We start from the raw sequence: 22,660 nt of genomic DNA on the forward strand, positions 1-22,660 counted from the left end.
AAAAGGGCATGGGAAATCTGAAAGTATGAGTTAAGGCTGTGTTTCTCAAAAGCCTCTCTGCCATTGCCATCTTAGCCCCCAGGTGGGTGTGCCATCTGTGTCTGCTTCCTTCTTCTGTTCCCCCTCTTCAGGCCAACCCATCCTGAAAGTGCCTGAGAGTGTGACAGGGCCTTGGAAAGGGGATGTAAATATTCCCTGCACCTATGGTCCTCTGCAAGGCTATACACAAGTCTTGGTAAAGTGGCTGGTACAACGTGGCTCAGACCCAGTCACCATCTTTTTACGTGACTCTTCTGGAGACCATATCCAGCAAGCAAAGTACCGGGGCCGCCTGCATGTAAACCACAAGGTTCCAGGAGATGTGTCCCTCCAACTGAATACCCTGGAGATGGATGACCGGAGCCACTACACATGTGAAGTCACTTGGCAGACCCCTAATGGCAACCAAGTCGTGAGAGATAAGATCATTGAACTCCGTGTCCAGAAACGTGAGTCACTGTGGGTGTTAGGAAAGTACTGGTAAGCAAAAACCTGATAGAGGACTGTAATCCTAGAAAACACTGAGAAACCCAGAGACCTCTGTTTACATTTACATAGTGTCTCTTCAGTTATATGTGCTAATCAGAGGAAGTGGACAGGCAGAGCATCCTCAGTGATATCACTCTCGTGGCAGAATTTAATAAATGTTGGGAAGGCTTTCTGGCCTTCAAATCTCTACCCCTTCAAGTGTTCCAGAAATTCCTGCATCGATAGCCTGATTGCTTCCTTGGACTCTGAGCCTTAAAATCCATAAAAATGAGTATATCTGATCAGGATATTGGAGAGTGGATAGATGCTGGCAGAGAAACTCTGGGAAAAGGGATGCATGGATTAGTCAAGATAAACTTAACTGGCTTGACAATTTTACAGAGTTCTGACCCCTGGTAATCCCAAACTGCATATAATCCAAAAACTCTACTTGAGCAAAACAACAACAACAAAGCCTGTTTGTTGTTGTTGTTGTTGTTTTTAGTCAGTTGATTGTTTTAACTCCAGATAACCCAAATCCCCAGATAATACAAAATGGTACCCAATCTTCCAAAAGTTATTTTTATTTAAGTTGTCCTATTCCCTTTTTCCTCCCCATGTCAGGAGTCCCTTTTAGTTCCCTTTGCAGATATATTCATACCCCTAGACTCAGCAGGGATGACTCAGCCTTGTGTTCCCATACCCTTGTAACTTCTCAGAGCCTCCTCTCTTGTCTTCCCTTTGCAGTTTCTGTTTCCAAACCCACAGTGACGACTGGCAGTGGCTATGGCTTCATGGTACCCCAGGGAATGAGGATTAGCCTTCAATGCCAGGCTCGGGGTTCTCCTCCCATCAGTTATGTTTGGTACAAGGAACAGATTAACAACCAAGAACCCATCAAAGTAGGAGTCTTGAGTACCTTACTCTTCAAGCCTGCAGTGGTGACAGACTCAGGCTCCTATTTCTGTACTGCCAAGGGCCGGTTAGGCTCTGAGCAGCACAGTGACACTGTGAAGTTTGTGGTCAAAGGTGAGCAATTCTCTTTCCTGGTGAGCATTTCAATGGACTACCTTGTTCCAGAGATACGTCAGTATATGCCTTTATTCCAGAGAAGAGAGGTTGGGGCAGGATGGGAAGGGAGTCCTGGGTTGTTCAATCACAAAGAAAAAATTCTGGACTGGGGACAATAGGGGTGGAGACAATGCCTGTCATGTTGTAGGTTAAGTAGATGAAAATGGTAAAGGGAAAAGTGACATTTACTAGGTACATTTATTTGCCAGATACAATGCACAAGAAGTCGGCACATGTTTTCTCATTGAATCCCACAAATATCTCATGAGATACCCTTATTTTACAGAAGAGGAAACTAAAAGTCAGGAAGGGAAACCTACTTGTCCAGGGGCTCAGAGCTTGGAAGTTCAAGGCGGTATTTGTACTCAGATTTCATGCTCTTTCCACTATGTCTGATTGCCTCTCATGGTGGAATCTATACCAGCTCCTGGGCACCCTTTGGGATACTTTTTGTTTGTTTGTTTTTGTTGTGCTTTGTTTGGTGTGTTTTTTGTTGTTATTTTGTTGGTTGATTATGTTTGGTTTTGCTTTATGAAATAAAGCCCAGATCTCTGCATAGTTTCTTTAAATCCCCCCCCTCTTTTTTCCTAAAGCCAAATGCAAGTTCTGGTTGAAGTCTCGATGAAGATTGACTATGCTTAATTAAGGTCAGATTATTTATTAAAGAATTATTTGGGAATACTACAAACTGTTTACATAAAGATTGTAGGCTGGGATTTAAGTGATCAGCTCAGCAGTGATATGTCCAAATGAGTCTTGTTACCTTTCAAGAAATCTCTTTGGAAGGAAAGATACTTATTTCAATAAGGTTTCTATTTCCCAAAACATGTTGAGTACTAACTGCCTTTAGGAGATTATCCTCAGAGCCACCTGAAAATTATTATCCTCTGAGGCCAACTCTGTATAACAAAAGTGAACAAACTGTCTCCTTCCACTTGGGTTAGGAGACCGATGTTGGTTTGAGACTCCTGTTTTGCCTGCAAGGATTTGTTTCCCAAAATTGAATTGTAATGAGGATGTGTGCTGTAGGATTTGGTCTGTTAGTTTAGGTGGGAATAAGGGCAGTCTCATTCTGACAGAATTATATGGACACTGGCCCAGTTCTCTGAGAGTCGATAATCTGGTCAAGCAGAGAGAGCAAGACATGGCCAGAAAGTCCAAGAATGTGTACTTCATAAAGGGACAAGTTGAACATTCTCACCTTTCTGAGTTTGTTTCTAGTCCATCTGGGGAGGATCTTGCTCACAACCAATCAGCCTGTCTATTCCTTATCTAGTCCATGTTCACAGGTCACAGAGTTGTTAGGCAGTGCTCACAATTGAGCTCTCTGACAGATAAGGAAATTGAGGCTCAGAGAAGTTACACCCTTCCCTGTTCTCTAAGCCAAGCTACTATCTCTTGGCTTCCTCTACCTGCCTCTTTTGCACCTCAATCTGGTCCCATGAGTCTGGTCACTTGTTTCATCTCTGTCCTACATAGCTCTCAGCTCCTCATCCATCCCCTCACCCTCTGTGATGTTCCTTAATTCTGGAAAAAGCACAGAGGTGCATTGGTGCCACTTTAGTTTCATGCTCTGTGACATCAACTGCCTGTCCCCATGCTGTATGCCAATCAATTTGCTCATCTATGTTCCATTCCTTATAACAGCTATTCAGAATACTTTCTGCCTTATCTCATGTCCCCAGCCCTGCTCCCAGAAGATGAGGTCACCTTCTCCTTCTTTGAGAAGACCCAGACCCCTGCCCTCAGATGTGAATTCTATCAACCATCCTCTCTACTTTGACATTTCCCTGCCCATTCTCTCTTGGCTCAGAGTAAGATGTGTCTCTCTTCTCTCCACAGTAAACCTTCTACCTCAGCTCTTTACCTCAACTACTCCAACTCCCTGCTTCACCCATTATCCTCTACATAAGCCTAAAACGTATGTATGTACGTGTGTGTGTATGTATGTATGTATAATATATGTATAATGTAAGCCTAATATACATATATATGTAAATAACATACATATATATGTTATTTTAAAAAACGTTTTCCGGCTTCCCTGGTGGCACAGTGGTTGAGAGTCTGCCTGACGATGCAGGGGACACGGGTTCGGGCCCCGGTCCAGGAAGATCCCACATGCTGCGGAGCGGCTGGGCCCGTGAGCCATGGCTGCTGAGCCTGCGCTTCCGGAGCCTGTGCTCCGCAATGGGAGAGGCCACAACAGTGAGAGGCCCGCGTTCTGCAAAAAAATTAAAAATAAAAAAAGAATAAAAAATAAACGTTTTCTTCATCTGCCACACCACCTCTCTCCTATGGCCACTACCAACCTATTAAAAAAGGTAGTTTTCACTGGCTGTCTCTCCCTATTTAGCACAACATAACTTTGTAAACTGGAGTCATCACTTCCAAATCTCCAAAACCCAAGATATCTTTATTCACATCTTTGCTCCTTTGTCATAAATTAATTGTCCATATAAGTGTGAGTTTATTTATGGGCTCTCAATTTTGTTCCATTGATCTGTGTGTCTGTCTTTGTGCCAGCAACATACTCTTTTGATTACTACAGCTTTGTAGTATAGTTTGAAATCAGGGATTGTGATGCCTCCAGCTTTGTTCTTCCTCAAGATTGTTTTAGATTATTCTGCATTTTTTGTGGTTCCACACAAATTTTAGAATTATTTGTTTTAGTTCTGGGAAATATGCCATTGGAATTGGGACAAGGATTGCATCAAATCTGTAGATTGTTTTGGATAGTATAGACATTTTAACAATACTACTTCTTCCAATCAATAAAAATGGGATATCTCTCCAATTATTTATGTCTTCAATTTCTTTCATCAGTGTCTTACACTTTTCAGTGTACAGGTCTTTCACCATTTTGGTTAAATTTATTCCTAAGTATTTTACATTTTTGATACAACTATAAATTGGATTATTTTCTTCATTTATCTTTCTGATAGTTCATTATTAGTATGTAGAAATGCCACAAATTTCTGTATATTGATTTTGTGTCCTGTTATTTTACTGAATTCATTTATTAGTTTTAAAAGACTTTTGGTGGTCTTTAGGTTTGTCTTTATATAGTATCACGTCTATCTTCAAATAGTGAAAATTTTACTTCTTCCATTCCAATTTGGGAGGCTTTTATTCTAAAATTATTTTCTTAAATTTAATTTTGGATTGTTCATTGCTAGCGTACAGAAATACAACAGATATTTGTATATTGAACTTATATCCTGCAATCTTGCTAAACTCATTTATTAGCTGTAATCATTGTTTTGCGGATTCATTTTTTTTATATAAAACATTGAAAACCAGACCCCTAGATAACCACTTTGGTTTCTTGTTTATAGGAGGCATAATTTCTTTACATATATATATATATATATATATATATATATATATATATACACACTTATTTATTTATATATTTATATATATTACATCTTTCTTGGAGTATAATTGCTTTACAATGGTGTGTTGGTTTCTGCTTTATAACAAAGTGAATCAGTTATACATATACATACGTTCCCATATCTCTTGCATCTCCCTCCCTCCCACCCTCCCTATCCCACCCCTCCAGGCGGTCACAAAGCACCGAGTTGATCTCCCTGTGATATGCGGCTGCTTCCCACTAGTTATCTACCTTACGTTTGGTAGTGTATATATGTCCATGCCTCTCTCTCACTTTGTCACAGCTTACTCTTCCCCCTCCCCATATCCTCAAGTCCATTCTCTAGTAGGTCTGTGTCTTTATTCCTGTCTTACCCCAAGGTTCTTCATGATATTATTTTTTCTTAAATTCCATATATATGTGTTAGCATACGGTAGTTGTCTTTCTCGTTCTGGCTTACTTCACTCTGTATGACAGACTCTAGGTCTAGCCACCTCATTACAAATAGCTCAATTTCGTTTCATTTTATGGCTGAGTAATATTCCATTGTATATATGTGCCACATTTTCTTTATCCATTCATCCGATGATGGACCCTTAGGTTGCTTCCATCTCCTGGCTATTGTAAATAGAGCTGCAATGAACATTTTGGTACATGACTCTTTTTGAATTATGGTTTATTCAGGGTATGTGCTCAGTAGTGGGATTGCTGGGTCATATGGTAGTTCTATTTGTAGTTTTTTAAGGAACATCCATACTGTTCTCCATAGTGGCTATAACAATTCACATTCCCACCAGCAGTGCAAGAGTGTTCCCTTTTCTCCACACCCTCTCCAGAATTTATTGTTTCTAGATATTTTGATGATGGCCATTCTGACTTGTGTGAGATGATATTTCATTGTAGTTTTGATTTGCATTTCTCTAATGATTAATGATGTTGACCATTCGTTCATGTTTTTGTTGGCAGTCTGTATATCTTCTTTGCAGAAATGTCTATTTAGGTCTTCTGCCCATTTTTGGATTGGGTTGCTTGTTTTTTTGCTATTGAGCTGTATGAGCTGCTTATAAATTTTGGAAATTAATCCTTTGTCAGTTGCTTCATTAGCAAATATTTTCTCCCATTCTGAGGGTTGTCTTTTGGTCTTGTTTAAGGTTTCCTTTGCTTTGCAAAAGCTTTGAAGTTTCATTAGGTCCCATTTGTTTATATTTGTTTTTATTTCCATTTCTCTAGGAGGAGGGTCAAAAAGGATCTTGCTGTGATTTATGTCATAGGGTGTTCTGCCTATGTTTTCCTCTAAGAGTTTGATAGTTTCTGGCCTTACATTTAGTTCTTTAATCCATTTTGAGCTTATTTTTGTGTTTGGTGTTAGGGAGTGATCTAATCTAATACTTTTACATGTACCTGTTCAGTTTTCCCAGCACCACTTATTGAAGAGGCTGTCCGTTCTGCACTGTACATTCCTGCCTCCTTTATCAAAGATAAGGTGACCATATGTGCATGGGTTTATCTCTGGGCTTTCTATCCTGTTCCATTGATCTATCTTTCTGTTTTTGTGCCAGTACCATACTGTCTTGATTACTGTAGATTTCTAGTATAGCCTAAAGTCAGGGAGCCTGATTCCTCCAGATCCATTTTTCGTTCTCAAGATTGCTTTGGCTATTCGGAGTTTTTTGTGTTTCCATACAAATTGTGAAATTTTTTGTTCTAGTTCTGTGAAAAATGTCAGTGGTAGTTTGATAGGGATTGCATTGAATCTGTAGATTGCTTTGGGTAGTACAGTCATTTTCACAATGTTGATTCTTCCAATCCAAGAACATGGTATATCTCTCCATCTATTTGTATCATCTTTAATTTCTTTCATCAGTGTCTTATACTTTTCTGCATACAGGTCTTTTGTCTCCTCAGGTAGGTTTATTCCTAGATATTTTATTCTTTTTGTTGCAATGATAAATTGGAGTGTTTTCTTGATTTCACTTTCAGATTTTTCATGATTAGTGTATAGGAATGCCAGAGATTTCTGTGCATTAATTTGGTATCCTGCTACTTTACCAAGTTCATTGATTAGCTCTAGTAGTTTTCTGGTAGCATCTTTAGGATTCTCTATGTATAGTATCATGTCATCTGCAAATAGTGACAGCTTTACTCCTTCTTTTCCGATGTGGGTTCCTTTTATTTCTTTTTCTTCTCTGATTACAGTGGCTAAAACTTCCAAAATTATATTGAATATGAGTGGTGAGAGTGGGCCACCTTGTCTTGTTACTGATCTTAGTGGAAATTCTTTCAGGTTTTCACCATCGAGGACGATGTTGGCTGTGGGTTTGTCATATATGCCCTTTATTATGTTGAGGAAAGTTCACTCTATGCCTACATTTTGCAGGGTTTTTATCATAAATGGGTGTTGAATTTTGTCAAAAGCTTTCTCTGCATCTCTTGAGATGATCATATGGTTTTTCTCCTTCAGTTTGTTAATATGGTGTATCACACTGATTGATTTGCGTATATTGAAGAATCCTTGCATTCCTGGAATAAACCCCACTTGATCATGGTGTATGATCCTTTCAATGTGCTGTTGGATTCTGTTTGATAGTATTTTGTAGAGGATTTGTGCATCTATGTTCATCAGTGATATTGGCCTCTAGTTCTCTTTCTTTGTGACCTCCTTTTCTGGTTTTGGTATCAAGGTGACAGTGGTCTCGTAGAATGAGTTTGGAAGTGTTCCTCCCTCTGCTATATTTTGGAAGAGTTTGAGAAAGGTGGGTGTTAGCTCTTCTCTAAATGTTTGATAGAATTCGCCTGTGAAGCCATCTGGTCCTGGGCTTTTGACTGTTGGAAGATTTTTAATCACAATTTCAACTTCAGTGCTTGTGATTGGTCTGTTCATATTTTCTATTTCTTCCTGATTCAGTCTTGGCAGGTCGTGCATTTCTAAGAATTTGTCCATTTCTTCCAGGTTGTCCATTATATTGGCATAGAGTTGTTTGTAGTAATCTCTCATGATCTTTTGTATTTGTGAAGTGTCCGTTGTTACTTGCCCTTTTTCATTTCTAATTCTATTGATTTGAGTCTTCTCCCTTTTTTTCTTGATGAGTCTGGCTAATGGTTTATCAATTTTGTTTATCTTCTCAAAGAACCAGCTTTTAGTTTTATTGATCTTTGCTATCATTTCCTTCATTTCTTTTTCATTTATTTCTGATCTGGTTTTATGCTTTCTTTCCTACTGGTAACTTTGGGTTTCTTTTGTTCTTCTTTCTCTAACTGCTTTAGGTGCAAGGTTAGGCTGCTTATTCGAGATGTTTCCTGTTTCTTAAGGTAGGATTGTAGTGCTATAAACTTCCCTCTTAGAACTGTTTTTCCTGCAACCCATAGGTTTTGGGTCATCGTGTCTCCATTGTCATTTGTTTCTAGGTATTTTTTTAATTTCCTCCTTGATTTCTACAGTGATCACTTCGTTATTAAGTAGTGTATTGTCAAGCCCCCATGTGTTTGTATTTTTTACAGATCTTTTCCTGTAATTGATATCTAGTCTCATAGCATTGTGGTCGGAAAAGATACTTGATAAAATTTCAATTTTCTTAAATATACCAAGGCTTGATTTGTGACCCAAGATATGATCTACCCAGGAGAATGGTCCATGAGCACTTGAGAAAAATGTGTATTCTGTTGTTTTTGGATGGACTGTCCTATAAATATCAATTAAGTCCATCTTGCTTAATGTATCATTTAAAGCTTGTGATTCCTTATTTGTTTTCATTTTGGATGATCTGTCCATTGGTGAAGGTGGGGTGTTAAAATCCCTTCCTATGAATGTGTTACTGTCGATTTCTCCTTTTATGGCTGTTAGTATTTGCCTGATGTATTGAGGTGCTCCTATGTTGGGTGCATAAATATTTACAATTGTTATATCTTCTTCTTGGATCGATCCCTTGATCAGTATGTAGTGCCCTTCTTTCTCTCTTCTAATAGTCTTTATTTTTAAGTCTATTTTGTCTTATATGAGAATTGCTACTCTAGCCTTCTTGTGGTTTCCATTTGCATGGAGTAACTTTTTCCATCCCCTAACTTTCAGTCTGTATGTGTCTCTAGGTCTGAAGTGGGTCTCTTGTAGACAGCAAATATATGGGTCTTGTTTCTGTATCCATTCAGCCATTCTGTGTCTTTTGGTGGGAGCATTTAGTCCTTTCATATTTAAGGTAATTATAGATATGTATGTTCGTATTCCCATTTTATTAATTGTTTTGGGTTTGTTATTATAGGTCTTTTCCTTCTCTTGTGTTTCCTGCCTAGAGAAGTTCCTTTAGCATTTGGTTTAAAGCTGGTTTTGTGGTGCTGACTTCTCTCAGCTTTTCCTTGTCTGTACAGGTTTTCATTTCTCCATCAAAACTGAATGAGATCCTTGCTGTGTAGAGTAATCTTGGTTGCAGGTTTTTCTCCTTCATCACTTTAAATATGTCCTGCCACTCCCTTCTGGCTTGCAGAGTTTCTGCTAAAAGATCAGCAGTTAACCTTATGGGGATTCCCTTTTGTGTTATTTTTCCCTTGCTGCTTTTAATATGATTTCTTTGTATTTAAATTTTGACAGTTTGATTAATATGTGTCTTGGCGTATTTCTCCTTGGATTTATCCTTTATGGGACTCTGTGTGCTTCCTGGACTTGATTAACTATTTCCTTTCCCATATTAGGGAAGTTTTCAACTATAATCTCTTCAAATATTTTCTCAGTCCCTTTCTTTTCCTCTTCTTCTTCTGGAAACCCTATAATTCGAATGTTGGTGCATTTAATGTTGCCCCAGAGGTCTCTGAGACTGTCCTCAGGTCTTTTCATTCTGTTTTCTTTATTCTGCTCTGCACAATTTTTTTTCCCACTATTTTGTCTTCCAGGTCACTTATCCGTTCTTCTGCCTCAGTTATTCTGCTATTGATCCCATCTAGAGTATTTTTTATTTCGTTTATTGTGTTGTTCATCATTGTTTGTTTCATCATTAGTTCTTCCAGGTCCTTATTAAATGTTTCTTGCATTTTGTCTCTTCTATTTCCAAGGTTTTGGATCATCTTTACTATCATTATTCTGAATTGTTTTTCAGGTAGACCGCCTATTTCCTCTTTATTTGTTAGGTCTGGTGGGTTTTTATCTTGCTCCTTCATCTGCTGTGTTTTCCTCTGTCTTCTCATTTTGCTTATCTTACTGTGTTTGGGGTCTCCTCTTTGCAGGCTGCAGGTTCGTAGTTCCCACTGTTATTGGTGTCTCTCTCCAGTGGCTAATGTTGGTTCAGTGGGTTGAGTAGGCTTCCTGGTGGAGGGGACTAGTGCCTGTGTTCTGGTGGATGAGGCTGGATCTTTTCTTTTTGCTGGGTAGGTCCATGTCTGGTGGGGTGTTTTGGGGTGTCTGTGCACTTATTGTGATGTTAGGCAGCCTCTCTGCTAATGGGTGGGATTGTGTTCCTGTCTTGTTAGTTGTTTGGCATAGGGTGCCCAGCAGTGTAGTTTGCTGGTTGTTGAGTGAAGCTGTGTGCTGGTGTTGAGATGGGGATGTCTGGGAGATTTTCGCTGTTTGATATTATGTGGAGCTGGGTGGTCTCTTGTGGACTAGTGTCCTGAAGTTGGCTCTCCCACCTCAGAGGCACAGCACTGACTCCAGGTTGCAGCACCAAGAGCCTTTCATCCACGCAGCTCAGAATAAAAGGGAGAAAAAGTAGAAAAAACTAATTAGTAGAAGTTGAAAGAAAGGAGGAAAAAGAGAAAGAAAGGAGGGAGGGAGGGAGGGAGGAAGGAAGGAAGGAGAGAAGGATAAAAAGAGAAATAAAGAAAGAAAATAAAGTAAAATCAAATAAAGTAAGATAAAATATAATAAAGTTATTAAAATACAAAATAATTATTAAGAAAAATAATTTTTTAAAAAACGGACAGATAGAACCGTAAGACAAATGGTGGAAGCAAAGCTATACAGACAAAATCTCACACAGAAGCATACACATACACACTCACAAAAAGAGGAAAAGGGGAAAAAATCATAAAACTTGCTGTCAAAGTCCACCTCCTCAATTTGGGATGATTTGTTGTCTAAAGGAGGGAAGGAAGGAAAGATAGAAAGGAAGAAAGAAAGAAGATAAAGCAAAATAAAGTTATTAAAATAAAAAATAATTATTTTGAAAAAAAAACGGATGTATGCATTCGTTGTCTATTCATGTATTCCACAAATGCAGGGTACAACAAGTTGATTGTGGAGTTTTAATCCACTGCTTCTGAGGCTTCTGGGAGAGATTTCCCTTTATCTTCTTTGTTCTCACAGCTCCCCGGGGCTCAGTTTTGGATTTGGCCCCGCCTCTGCGTGTAGGTCGCCGGAGGGCATCTGTTCTTCGCTCAGACAGGACGGGGTTAAAGGAGCAGCTGCTTCGGGGGCTCTGGCTCACTCAGGCCAGGGGGGGTGATGGTCATGGAGTGCGGGGAGAGCCTGCGGTGGCAGAGGCCGGCGTAACGCTGCACCAGTCCGAGGCGTGCTGTGCGCTCCCCCTGGGAATTTGTCCCTGGATCCCGGGACCCCGGCAGTGGTGGGCTGCACAGGCTCCCCGGAAAGGGGTGTGGATAGTGACCTGTGCTTGCACACAGGCTTATTGGTGGCGGCAGCAGCATCCTTAGTATCTCATGCCCGTCTCTGGGCTCCGCACTTTTATCCGTGACTCGCACCCATCTCTGGAGCTCCTTTAAGCAGTACTTTAATCCACTCTCCTCGAGCACCAGGAAACAGAGAAGAAAAAGTCTCTAGCCTCTTCGGCAGGTCCAGACTTTTCCCCGGACTCCCTCCTGGCTAGCCATGGTACAGTAATCCCCTGCAGGCTGTGTTCATGCTGCCAACCCCAGTCCTCTCCCTGCGCTCTGACCGAAGCCCAAGCCTCAGCTCCCAGCCCCACCCATCCCGGTGGGTGAGCAGACCAGCCTCTCGGGCTGGTGAGTGCCGGTCGGCACCGATCCTCTGTGTGGGAATCTCTCCGCTTTGCCCTCCGCACCCCTGTTGCTGTGCTCTCCTCCGCAGCTCCGAAGCTTCCCCCCTCCGCCACCCACAGTGTCTGCCCGCGAAGGGGCTTCTAGTGTGTGGAAAGCTTTCCTCCTTCACGGCTCCCTCCCACTGGTGCAGGTCCCGTCCCTATCCTTTTGTCTCTGTTTTTTCTTTTGCCCTACCCCTGTACGTGGGGACTTTCTTCCCTTTTGGGAGGTCTGAGGTCTTCTGCCAGCATTCAGTAGGTGTTCTGTAGAAGTTGTTCCACGTGTAGATGTATTTCTGCTGTATCTGTAGGGGAGGAAGGTGAGCTCTGCGACTTACTCTTCCACCATCTTCCCTCCTGTTTTGTGGATTCTTGTGGCTTTTCTATATATGATTTTGTCATCTGAAAATAGGAATAATTTCATTCCTTTCTTTCCAATTTGGATGCCTTTTATTTCTTATTCTGGCATAATTTTCCTGGCTAGTATCTACAGTACAATGGTGAATAAGCATGGAAAGAATGGAAATAATTGACTTGTTTCTGATATTACAGGAAAATATTTTTTCTTTCACCATTATGATGGTAGATGCCTTTATTTTCGTAGATGCCCTTTATTGGTTTGAGACCACTTCTTTTTTTCCTAGCTTGTTGAGTGTTTTTATAATGAAAAGTTAATTGGATTGTGTCAAGTTCATTTTCTGTGTCTATTGAGATGATTTTGTGTTTCTTTTATTCCTTATTCTATTAAGAGACTGCATTACCTTGACTCATTTTCAAATATTGAGCCAATCTTGCATTCCTGGGATAAATTAATCATGGTGCACAATCCTTTTAATATGCTGCTGGATTTGGTTTGCTAGTATTTTGTTATGGAGTTTTGCATCTATATTCATAAGGGATATTGGTTCTTAGTTTTCTTTTGTTTTGATGTCATTCTATGCTTTTGTATCATGATAATACTGGTCTCATATACTGAGTTTGAAGGTGTTACCACACCTACTTTTTGAAAGAATTAGTGAAGAGTTGCCATTAAAAAAAAAAAAAAACACACCTTTATAGAAATCACCAGAGAAGCCACCTGGGCCTAGCCTTTGCTTTATCTGAAGTTGTTTGATTAGCAATCCAACCTTTTTACTTGTTAACGTTCTGCCTATTCCGATTTTCTATTTCTTCTTTAGTCACTTTCAGTAGATTGTGCATTTCTAGGAATTTGTTGTTTATATCTTAGTTAATCCACTGTCATATGGTTGTTCATAGTATTCCCTTGTCATTCTGTTTACTTCTACAAATTTAGTAGATATGTCCCCATTTTCATCAAAGATTTTAATAATTTGAGCCTGCTTTTTTTCTTTCTTTCTTTTCTTTCTTTCTTTCTTTCTTTCTTTCTTTCTCTCTCTCTCTCTCTCTCTCTCTCTCTCTCTCTCTCTCTTTCTCTCTCTCTCTCTCTTTCTTTTGTAGGTTGGTCTTGCTAAAGGTTTGCCAATTGCATTGATCTTTTTCAACAACCAGATTTTGGTTTTGTTGATTTTCTCTATCGATTTCTATTTTCTATTTCATTTATCTCTGCTAAGTATTTATTTTCTTCCATCTGCTTTGTTTTCTGTTTAGTTTTCTCTTCTATTTTTAATTTTATTTTTAAGGTGGAAGATTAAATTATTCATCAGAAACCTTTCTTATTCTCTGATGTAGGTAATTACATCTGAACCCTGAGTACTGTTTTCACTGCATCCAATAAGTTTTGGTATGCTGTGTTTTTATCTTCAATCATCTGAAAGTATTTTCTAATTTCCTAATGACTTCTTATTTAACCCACTGGTTATTTAGAGGTATGTTATTTAATCTCCACATATTTTTTAATCTCCCTAATTTCCTTCTGTTATTTGTTTCTAATTTTATTTTATTGTGATGCATTATTACAATTGTTTCAAGTTTATTGAGACTTATTTTATGGCCTAACATATGGTCTATTCTGGATAATGTTCCACACGTACTTGAAAAGTAAGTGTATTCCGTTGTTTTGTAGAGTGTTCTGTATCGGTCTGTTAGGTCCATTGGTTAACAGTATTGTTCAGTTCTTTGATGTCCTTGTTCATCTTTTTTCTAATTGTTCTATCCATACTTCAAAGTGTAGTATTCGAATCTCAAGCTATTATTGTTTAATTGCCTATTTCTCCTAAAAATTCAGTCACTGTTTGATTCATGTGTTTTGGGGCTCTGTTGTTAACAGCATATATATTTATAATTGTAGTGTCTTCTTGATTGATTGATCCTTTTATAATTATAAAATGTGATTCTCTTTCTCTAATAACACTTTTTGGTTTTAAGTCTATTTTGTTTGATATTAGTATAGCTACTCCAGCTCTATTTTGGTTACTATTTGCATGGCATATTTTTTCCATTCTTTTACTTACAAACCATTTGTGTCTTTTGAATCATACATATACATAGCTTGTAGTTGAATTGTGTTTTGTTATCCATTCTGCCAGTCTCTAAATTTGAGAATTTAAGCTATTTACATTTAATGTAAATGCTGGTAAGGTAGGGTTTATGTCTGCCAGCTTGCTATATATATTGTCTTTTCTCATTCCTTTATTCCTTCATTACTTCTGTCTTTGGTAGTAAATAAATATAATATAGTGTACTATGTAGTTCCTCTGTTGTTTCCATAAATATTTTTGGTTATTTTCTTGGTGGTTACTATGGGGATTACCATTAATTCTTAATTTACAACAATCTAGGTGGAATTCATGTCAACTTAATTTCAATAGCATATAAAAACTTTGTTTCTATATCATTCCATTCTTCTCACGTCTTATTTAATCCATTTATCTGTTGATGGACATTTAGGTTCTTTCCATGTCTTGGCAATTGTAAATGATGCTGCAATAAACATGGGGGTGCATGTATCTTTTTTTTAAACATCTTTATTGGGGTATATTTGCTTTACAATGGTGTGTTGGTTTCTGCTTTATAACAAAGTGAATCAGTTATACATATACATATGTTCCCATATCTCTTCCCTGTTGCATCTCCCTCCCTCCCACCCTCCCTATCCCACCCCTCCAGGCGGTCACAAAGCACCAAGCCGATATACCTGTGCTATGAGGCTGCTTCCCACTAGCTATCTACCTTACGTTTGTTAGTGTATATATGTCCATGCCTCTCTCTTGCCCTGTCACAGCTCACCCTTCCCCCTCCCCATATCCTCAAGTGCATTCTCCAGTAGGTCTGTGTCTTTATTCCTGTCTTACCCCTAGGTTCTTCATGACATTTTTTTTCTTAAATTCCATATATATGTGTTAGCATACAGTATTTGTCTTTCTCTTTCTGACTTACTTCACTCTGTATGACAGTCTCTACATCCATCCACGTCACTACAAATAACTCAGTTTTGTTTCTTTTTATGACTGAGTAATATTCCATTGTATATATGTGCCACATCTTCTTTATCCACTCATCTGTTGATGCACACTTAGGTTGCTTCCATGTCCTGGCTATTTTAAATAGAGCTGCAATGAACATTTTGGTACATGACTCTTTTTGAATTATGGTTTTCTCAGCGTACATGCCCAGTAGTGGGATTGCTGTGTCGTATGGTAGTTCTATTTGTAGTTTTTAAGGAACCTCCATACTGTTCTCCATAGTGGCTATATCAAATTACATTCCCACCAACAGTGCAAGAGGGTACGCTTTTCTCCACACCCTCTCCAGCATTTATTGTTTGTAGATTTTTTGATGATGGCCATTCTGACTGGTGTGAGGTGATATCTCATTGTAGCTTTGACTTGCATTTCTCTAATGATTAATGATGTTGAGCATTCTTTCACGTGTCTGTTGGCAATCTGTATATCTTCTTTGGAGAAATGTCTATTTAGGTCTTCCACCCATTTTTGGATTGGATTGTTCGTTTTTTTCGTATTGAGCTGCATGAGCTGCTTGTAAATTTTGGAGATTAATCCTTTGTCAGTTGCTTCATTTGCAAATATTTTCTCCCATTCTGAGGGTTGTCTTTTGGTCTTGTTTATGGTTTCCTTTGCTGTGCAAAAGCTTTGAAGTTTCATTAGGTCCCATTTGTCTATTTTTGTTTTTATTTCCATTGTAACAAAAAGAATAAAATATCTAGGAATAAACCTACGAAAGGAAACAAAAAACCTGTATGCAGAAAATTATAAAACACTGATGAAAGAAATTAAAGATGATACAAAGAGATGGAGAGATATACCATGTTCTTGGATTGGAAGAATCAACATTGTGAAAATTAGTCTACTTCACAAAGCAATCTACACATTCAGTGCAATTCCTATCAAATTACCAATGGCATTTTTCACAGAACTAGAACAAAAAACCTCACAACTTGCATGGAAACACACAAGACGCTGAATAGCCAAAGCAACCTTGGGAAAAAGAAACAGGTCTGGAGGAATCAGGCTCCCGGAATTCAGACTATACTACAAAGCTACAGTAATCAAGACAGTATGGTACTGGCTCAGAAACAGAAATATAGATCAATGTAACAGGAAAGAAAGCCCAGAGATAAACCTACACACATATGGTCACCTTATCTTTGATAAAGGAGGCAAGAATATGCAGTGGAGAAAAGACAGCCTCTTCAATAAGTGGTGCTGGTAAAACTGGACAGTTACATGTAAAAGACTGAAATTAGAACACTCTCTAACACCATACAAAAAAATTAACTCAAAACGGATTAAAGACCTAAATGTAAGGATAGACACCTTCAAACTCTTAGAGGAAAACATAGGCAGAACACTCTGTGACAAAAATCACAGCAAGATCCTTTTTGACCCACCTCCTAGAGAAAGGGAAATAAAAACAAAAATAAGCCAATGGATTTTTTGTTTTTATTTATATTTTTTGATATTGAGTTATATGAGCTATCTATGTATTTTTGGCATTAACACTTTATCATTCATATTATGCATATATTTTCTCTCATTCAGTAGGCAGTCTTTTTGTTTTGTTGATGGATTCCTTAGCTGTGCAAAAGCCTTTAAGTTTAATTAGTTCCCATTTGTTTATTTTTGCTTTCTTTTCTTTAGGAGACAGATCTAAAATAATACTGCTATGATTTATGTCAAAGAGTGTTCTGCTTATGTTTTCTTCTAGGAATTTTATGGTCTTAGCCATTAGTCTTACTGAGAATCTCTTGTATATGATGAGTTGCTTCTTTCTTGCTGCTTTCAAAATTCTCTCTTTGACTTTGGCTTTTGAGTATGTATCTAGGTGTGAATTTAAAAAATATTTCCCTACTTGGAGTTCATTGAGCTTCTTGTACTTGCAGATTGTTTTCCATCAAATTGGAAAGTTTTCTGACATTATATCTTAAAATATTTTGTCCACCCTTTTCTATCCTCTGCTTCTACAACTCCCATTATGTGTATGTTGGTACACTTGAAGGTGTCCCACAGACCTCTGAGGTGCTACTAATTTTTCTTCATTCACTTTCCTTTCTGTTTCTCTAATTGGTTAATTTCAATTGTTATCAAGTTTACTGATTCTTCTTCTGCCTGCTTAAATCTCCGTTAGTGAATTTTTCTTCTTTTTATTGATTTTTATCCTTTCAGTTGTTGTACTTTTCAACTCTAGTATTTCTAGTTGGTTCCTGTTTTATAATTCTATCTTTTTATTGATATTCGTTATTTGGCTTGAATTGTCCTCATTCTTTTAGATTTTTGCACAATCTTTCCTTTGGTTTATTTCTTTTTTAACAAATTTAGTTGATTTAAAATCTTTGTCTAGTAAGTCCAGTATCTCTGCTTCCTTAGGGATGGTTTGTATTCATTGCTTTTTTATATGTTTATGGGCTCTAGCTTCTAGTTTCTTTGCATATCTTATATTTTTGTTAAAAATTTGACTTTTTAAATAATACAATATGGCAAATCTAGAAATCTGACTCTCCCTTTCTCTCTCCAGGGCTTGTTTTTGGCACTGCTTATTGTACTAGTTGCTGTTTGTTTGTTCAGTAACTTTTCTAAGATAATTTTAAGTAGTCTCTTGTATTCTTTGTCATGGATTGCCACTGAAGTCTCTGCTTGGTAGCTTAGTGGTAAGCTACTGATTGGATAGATATCTCCTTAAATACTTAGAACCACTAAAACTCCCAGGGCTCTGTTGCCTTTTGAACAATGTCTTCAACACTTACCCAGGAAGTTTATAACTGTGCTGTAGCCTTCACTTCCTGCTAATGCAGAGCCTCAAGGCTAGCCAGAGGAAAGAACTTATGATGTTCTCATGTCTTTCCTGAGCATGCACAAAACCCTAGGCATGTCTGTGTTCTTCTAGATTACCAGGAATGTGTCAGAGATTTTCGAAGTCTCTATGAACATCTAATTACTTTTTTTTCTTTAAAGTTTTCTGGCTAGTTTCTTGTTTACCTCAACTATTATCTCTTGCCTCAGGCAGCTGTGTGATAAATACATCCCTTCCCTGGGAACAGTTTTAGCACTGGGTGACCAATAAATATAAGCCTTTTGAGTCAGGTCTTTCAGGGAACCACCACACAGGTCAAATAATGACAATTGTTTGGGAATTAAATCTGCTCTATCCACTCCAGCACCTAGAAGGGGGTTTATTTTCAAGGCTACTACTGGCCTGGGGCAGGGTGATAGGGCTGGGGTAAGTTAAAATGCCACAGAGCTCCCTGTTCTTAACACGACTGGGGTGTCTTTCTTCCATAAATGCTACTTGGGTTGATGCAAATCTTTGGCTAATTTCCCCAAATCTGAAAGAAAAAGTTATGAATTTTTTTTCAGTTATTTCATTGCTTTTGTGAAGAAGTGAATATTTGGAGGTCATTACTCTACCATTTTTACTGACATCACCACAGCCACCTTCTTTGTAATCCTTCTAAGACCCTCTCAAGAGAATGAATAGCTAAATTTCAATCAGAAGTTAGTTAAAACAAAATGTTTTCCCATCCAGATTAATTAAGGACCTGACTGGCCCTAACTTACTTCCCATTTTCCCTAAGGCATTCAACTGTTCACTCAAAGGTGCCAGGGCCCTTGAATGGACTTCCTTTTCCTTGCAGATTCCTCAAAGCCACTCGAGACCAAGACTAAGGCACCTCCAACCATGCAATCCCCCTTCGAAGGTGAGTTTTACTAGGGTTCTGCGGGAGTAGGAAAGGTCTTAAATGGCTTCATAGAAGCCAAGAGAGGAGGCCCAATGCCATTAGATGGGTAATAAGAGGTCGTTGTGTTCTCCAGAAAGAAATTAGTACTAAAGAAATGGAAATAAGAAAGATTTAAGGGTCATGATGAAGTGAAATCATGAATATATATATTCTTCTTCGTGAAAATGTTTGAGGCAAAAGGAAGGAGAGAATTTGAATAATCCCATGGGAGAAGTGAGAAAAGAAAAAACTGTGACTTCTGCTTTGCTCCTAGTCTGACTTGCTATAGGACTTTAGGTATATTGTCTCCCCTCTATTGGCCTTCTTCCCATCATAAACAGTGAAAAACTAAGATACCTCACTTTATGGTAATAGTGGTCAGTGACATGGCCAGGAATTGCAGAAAGCTTAGCACAGATACCCACAGAAGGACTTCAGACTTTGCAGCCACCCTCTACCTCACAGCTACTTGCTGGAAGAGAGGCCTCTAACCCTAACACACTTGTTGTCATAGCAACATCCACAGTGAACTCATCCCAGGGCTGGACCACTGAAGTGGATGGCTACGTTGGAAAGACAAGTGCTGGGCCAGGTAAGGGCAATGTTAAGACTTCTAGCCTTCCCTTTTGGCTGTGAACTTTGTAACTGAAATTTTCCACTATATACAATGTTCTATGTCATTCAAATGCCCAGGCCAATCAGCCATCAACCAGTGGGTCTGAAATAACTTGTTTATACGTGGAGTCTCTAGCTTCTCTCAAGTCTTTCTCATGGGCCTAGGGTTTTGTTTGTCTCTCTGGCTAGCTAAGAAATTTAGGAGAAGATGGAAAAGAAAGAAGTGTGAGCTGGTCTGGACTGATCCTTGGAGTTGCTAGATTCATTTTCAACCAGATACCACTTGGTCTTGTTTTACCTCCTAGGAAATGGTCTGCCTATCTTTGCCATAATTCTCATCATCTCCTTCTGCTGTATTGTGGTCACCACCATGACTTATATCATGGTCTGCCGGAAGACATCCCAACAGGGTGAGTGATAAGTATGATTGGGTGGCTCTTGCTCATTTATTCATTCATTCAGCAGTATAGTTGAGCATAAACTCAGTATCAAGCACTATGTTAGGCACTTCAAAGGGATCCTAGCCTAGTTTGAAAGTGAGGGTAGGGGGTCCATGGAGACAGACCTGCAAGGCAACAATGAGAATACAACTTATGAAAGTTAATTCACAAATCTTTGGTACCCAACCGAGTACAGTATCTATGTAATGAGTTTTCTAATGAGGATGCAAGAGAAGGAGAAGTCACAGTCCTTGACCTCAAGTTGCTTACAGTTTGATTAATGGAATCAAGGTAGAAGCGTGGAGTTTATCAATAACAATACATAGCTATAAAGGCTATGGACTCAAAGCCTGGAGAAGACAGTGCTAAAGGTATCCAGAGGACAGAGGAGTCAGTTAGGGCTAGAGTAATTAGCAAGGGATTTCAGAAGGAGGTGGGGCTTAGACCATTCCTTGGAGGATGAAAACCATTTGAAAGGGAGCAATAGTCTAGGAAGGAGAAACTACAAGAGTAAATGGGTAAAATGGTGAAATATGAATGTGAGTGGGATCATCAATAAAGAAAATTCATGTAGCCAAACAATAGAGAAATACAGGGGAAAAGGAAAGCTTATTCCTGATTATAGAAGGTCTTGAATGACAGGTTAAGGAATTTGGACTTTCTTCTCTAAGGCTTGCATTAAAAATTACTAAAAAATATTTAAGCCGAGGAGTGACATGATTACAGTGTAGTTGTCAGGGTCATTTAACATCTATTTGCCAGCAGAGGAGGAAAAAGAATCTGAATGTTGATTTATAAGTAAAACCTAACTGCACTTCAGTTCCTGTTGCACTAGCTATTTTAACTAGCATTTGTGTGTCTCTTCGTTTGTAGTAGCTCTTACTCCCAAATAGTCTGGTTTCTACCATGGGTCTCTCCAACCAAAAAGGAGAAGGGAGCCTTGAGTGTTTCCTTATCCTGGGTCTCAAGTGTAAGCTCTGGTCTTGGCCAACTGCCATGGCTACGACCCATGAGGCTAAACTTGGATGTGGAGATATCTCAAGTGGTCACAAATCCCAGGAGTACTAAAAGGAAAACATTCATTATAGTCTCAATGAGACTGGATATAAACTGTAATCATATGATTATTTTCCTTTCAAAACCAGTCCAGGGCTCCTCATGACTCATGGGGTAGAGGTCAAAATGTAGCATTCTATTCAAAGCCCTCTATAATGTGGCTCTGGCCTATCTTGTCAATCCCCACCATGCCTTTATACTTATTTTCATTTCCAGACACTGGAGTCAAGCAGGCAAATAGGCCACACACCTCATGCCTTTATAATTTTCCCTTCCTGGATTGCCTTCCCAGAATTCCTGCTTTCTACCTCTCTATAAGGGAGACAGCCTTAGGGCATCAATCCAATTTAACATGTAGTTATTGAGTGCCTACTATGTACCATGCATTAGGCATATAAAAATGAAAAAGACCCTACAATATAGGAGCTGCCAGGCCAACTGGGGAGGTAAGACATGGAAATACAGGGCTCTATCACAAAGCAAAATTGCTGCAGCATGCCGTGTTTGCTTTGTTGTGGTTTAATGTATGCATTCCCTGTTGCATCTCCGAAAGATTACAAGCTCCTAGAGGGCAGTACCAAGAGATATCTATCTTCGTACTAGGCTAGAGCCTTTAAGCCTGCATGGAATGTAGATACTTCTCCTCCACTGACACTAGGGGGCAATGGTGACTTATTCCAAGATCTTTCCTGGGTGCAGGGTGGGGATAAGTGAATTTGGGAATGGCTCAAACCAAAGTCCCAGACATCAGACTAATTCAGACCCTTTTACCTGGGCTCTGGATGGCTGCCAAGTTTCTCACAAGGACTCCCTGGGGATCTTTGGCAAGATTCCTGGGTGGAGAGTGGATCCAGTTCCAGTGTCCCTCCCCCCATCATACCAAGCAAATGCTCCAGCCCAATGTCCAGAGTCAGAGTATGTCAAAGATGACAATGATAAAGTGTGCTTCCTTTTCATTTCCCTGATAAATCTGCATCCCTGTATTTCAACTCACCTTCCCAACAGCTCCTATTTGTTGGAAGGCTGAGACATATTGAGATCCCCCTTTCTGTCTCCCCTTCCCTTACCTTTTGACAAGTACTCATGCTTGGCTCTTACTCACTCCCCATGGAGACTTCTGACCTGATTCTTCCTTTTTTTCTAGAGCATGTCTGTGAAGTGGTCAGGTAAGATAACCTCTCTTCTTTTATCTTCTGACCCATTCCTTGCCCTCGATTTTGTTCGTCACTGGCATAGAGGAAAGGGGGTTTGGCACAGGCCCAATCTTAAGCCCAGAGGCCTTCAGGGTCAGGGCACAACTTTCTTCCCTCTCTGAAGCATCTTCTGTGGTACTGTCCTGGCCCATTGAACACACAAAATAATTCAGGTCCTCTAGCCCTCCATTCCCAGAATCCCTGGGTGGCAAGTGCCTGAGGGTCAGTTGGCAAGAATTGGGGCCGAAAAGTGGGAAACCAGGGTACCAGATTCAAGTTTCTTCTCATGG

At 39.2% G+C, this 22,660-nt stretch overlaps 1 protein-coding gene across 1 annotated transcript in view; it reads left to right on the forward strand.

Annotated features, from left to right (window-relative positions):
• The window catches only part of VSIG4 (V-set and immunoglobulin domain containing 4), a 31,329-nt gene that overhangs the window by 5,880 nt on the left and 2,789 nt on the right, over positions 1–22,660 (forward strand). Inside the window, exons 2-7 of the mRNA XM_022564071.2 lie at positions 132–488; positions 1,255–1,536; positions 18,983–19,045; positions 19,581–19,658; positions 19,987–20,091; positions 22,322–22,343. Of these exons, the coding sequence (XP_022419779.1) occupies positions 132–488; positions 1,255–1,536; positions 18,983–19,045; positions 19,581–19,658; positions 19,987–20,091; positions 22,322–22,343 (907 nt within the window). The remainder of the gene's footprint in view (positions 1–131; positions 489–1,254; positions 1,537–18,982; positions 19,046–19,580; positions 19,659–19,986; positions 20,092–22,321; positions 22,344–22,660) is intronic.

Source organism: Delphinapterus leucas, chromosome X (assembly GCF_059928025.1).
Source record: "Delphinapterus leucas isolate spDelLeu-1000000601 "Yukka" chromosome X, BTC_Dleu_Yukka2, whole genome shotgun sequence".
Lineage (NCBI taxonomy): Eukaryota > Metazoa > Chordata > Mammalia > Artiodactyla > Monodontidae > Delphinapterus > Delphinapterus leucas.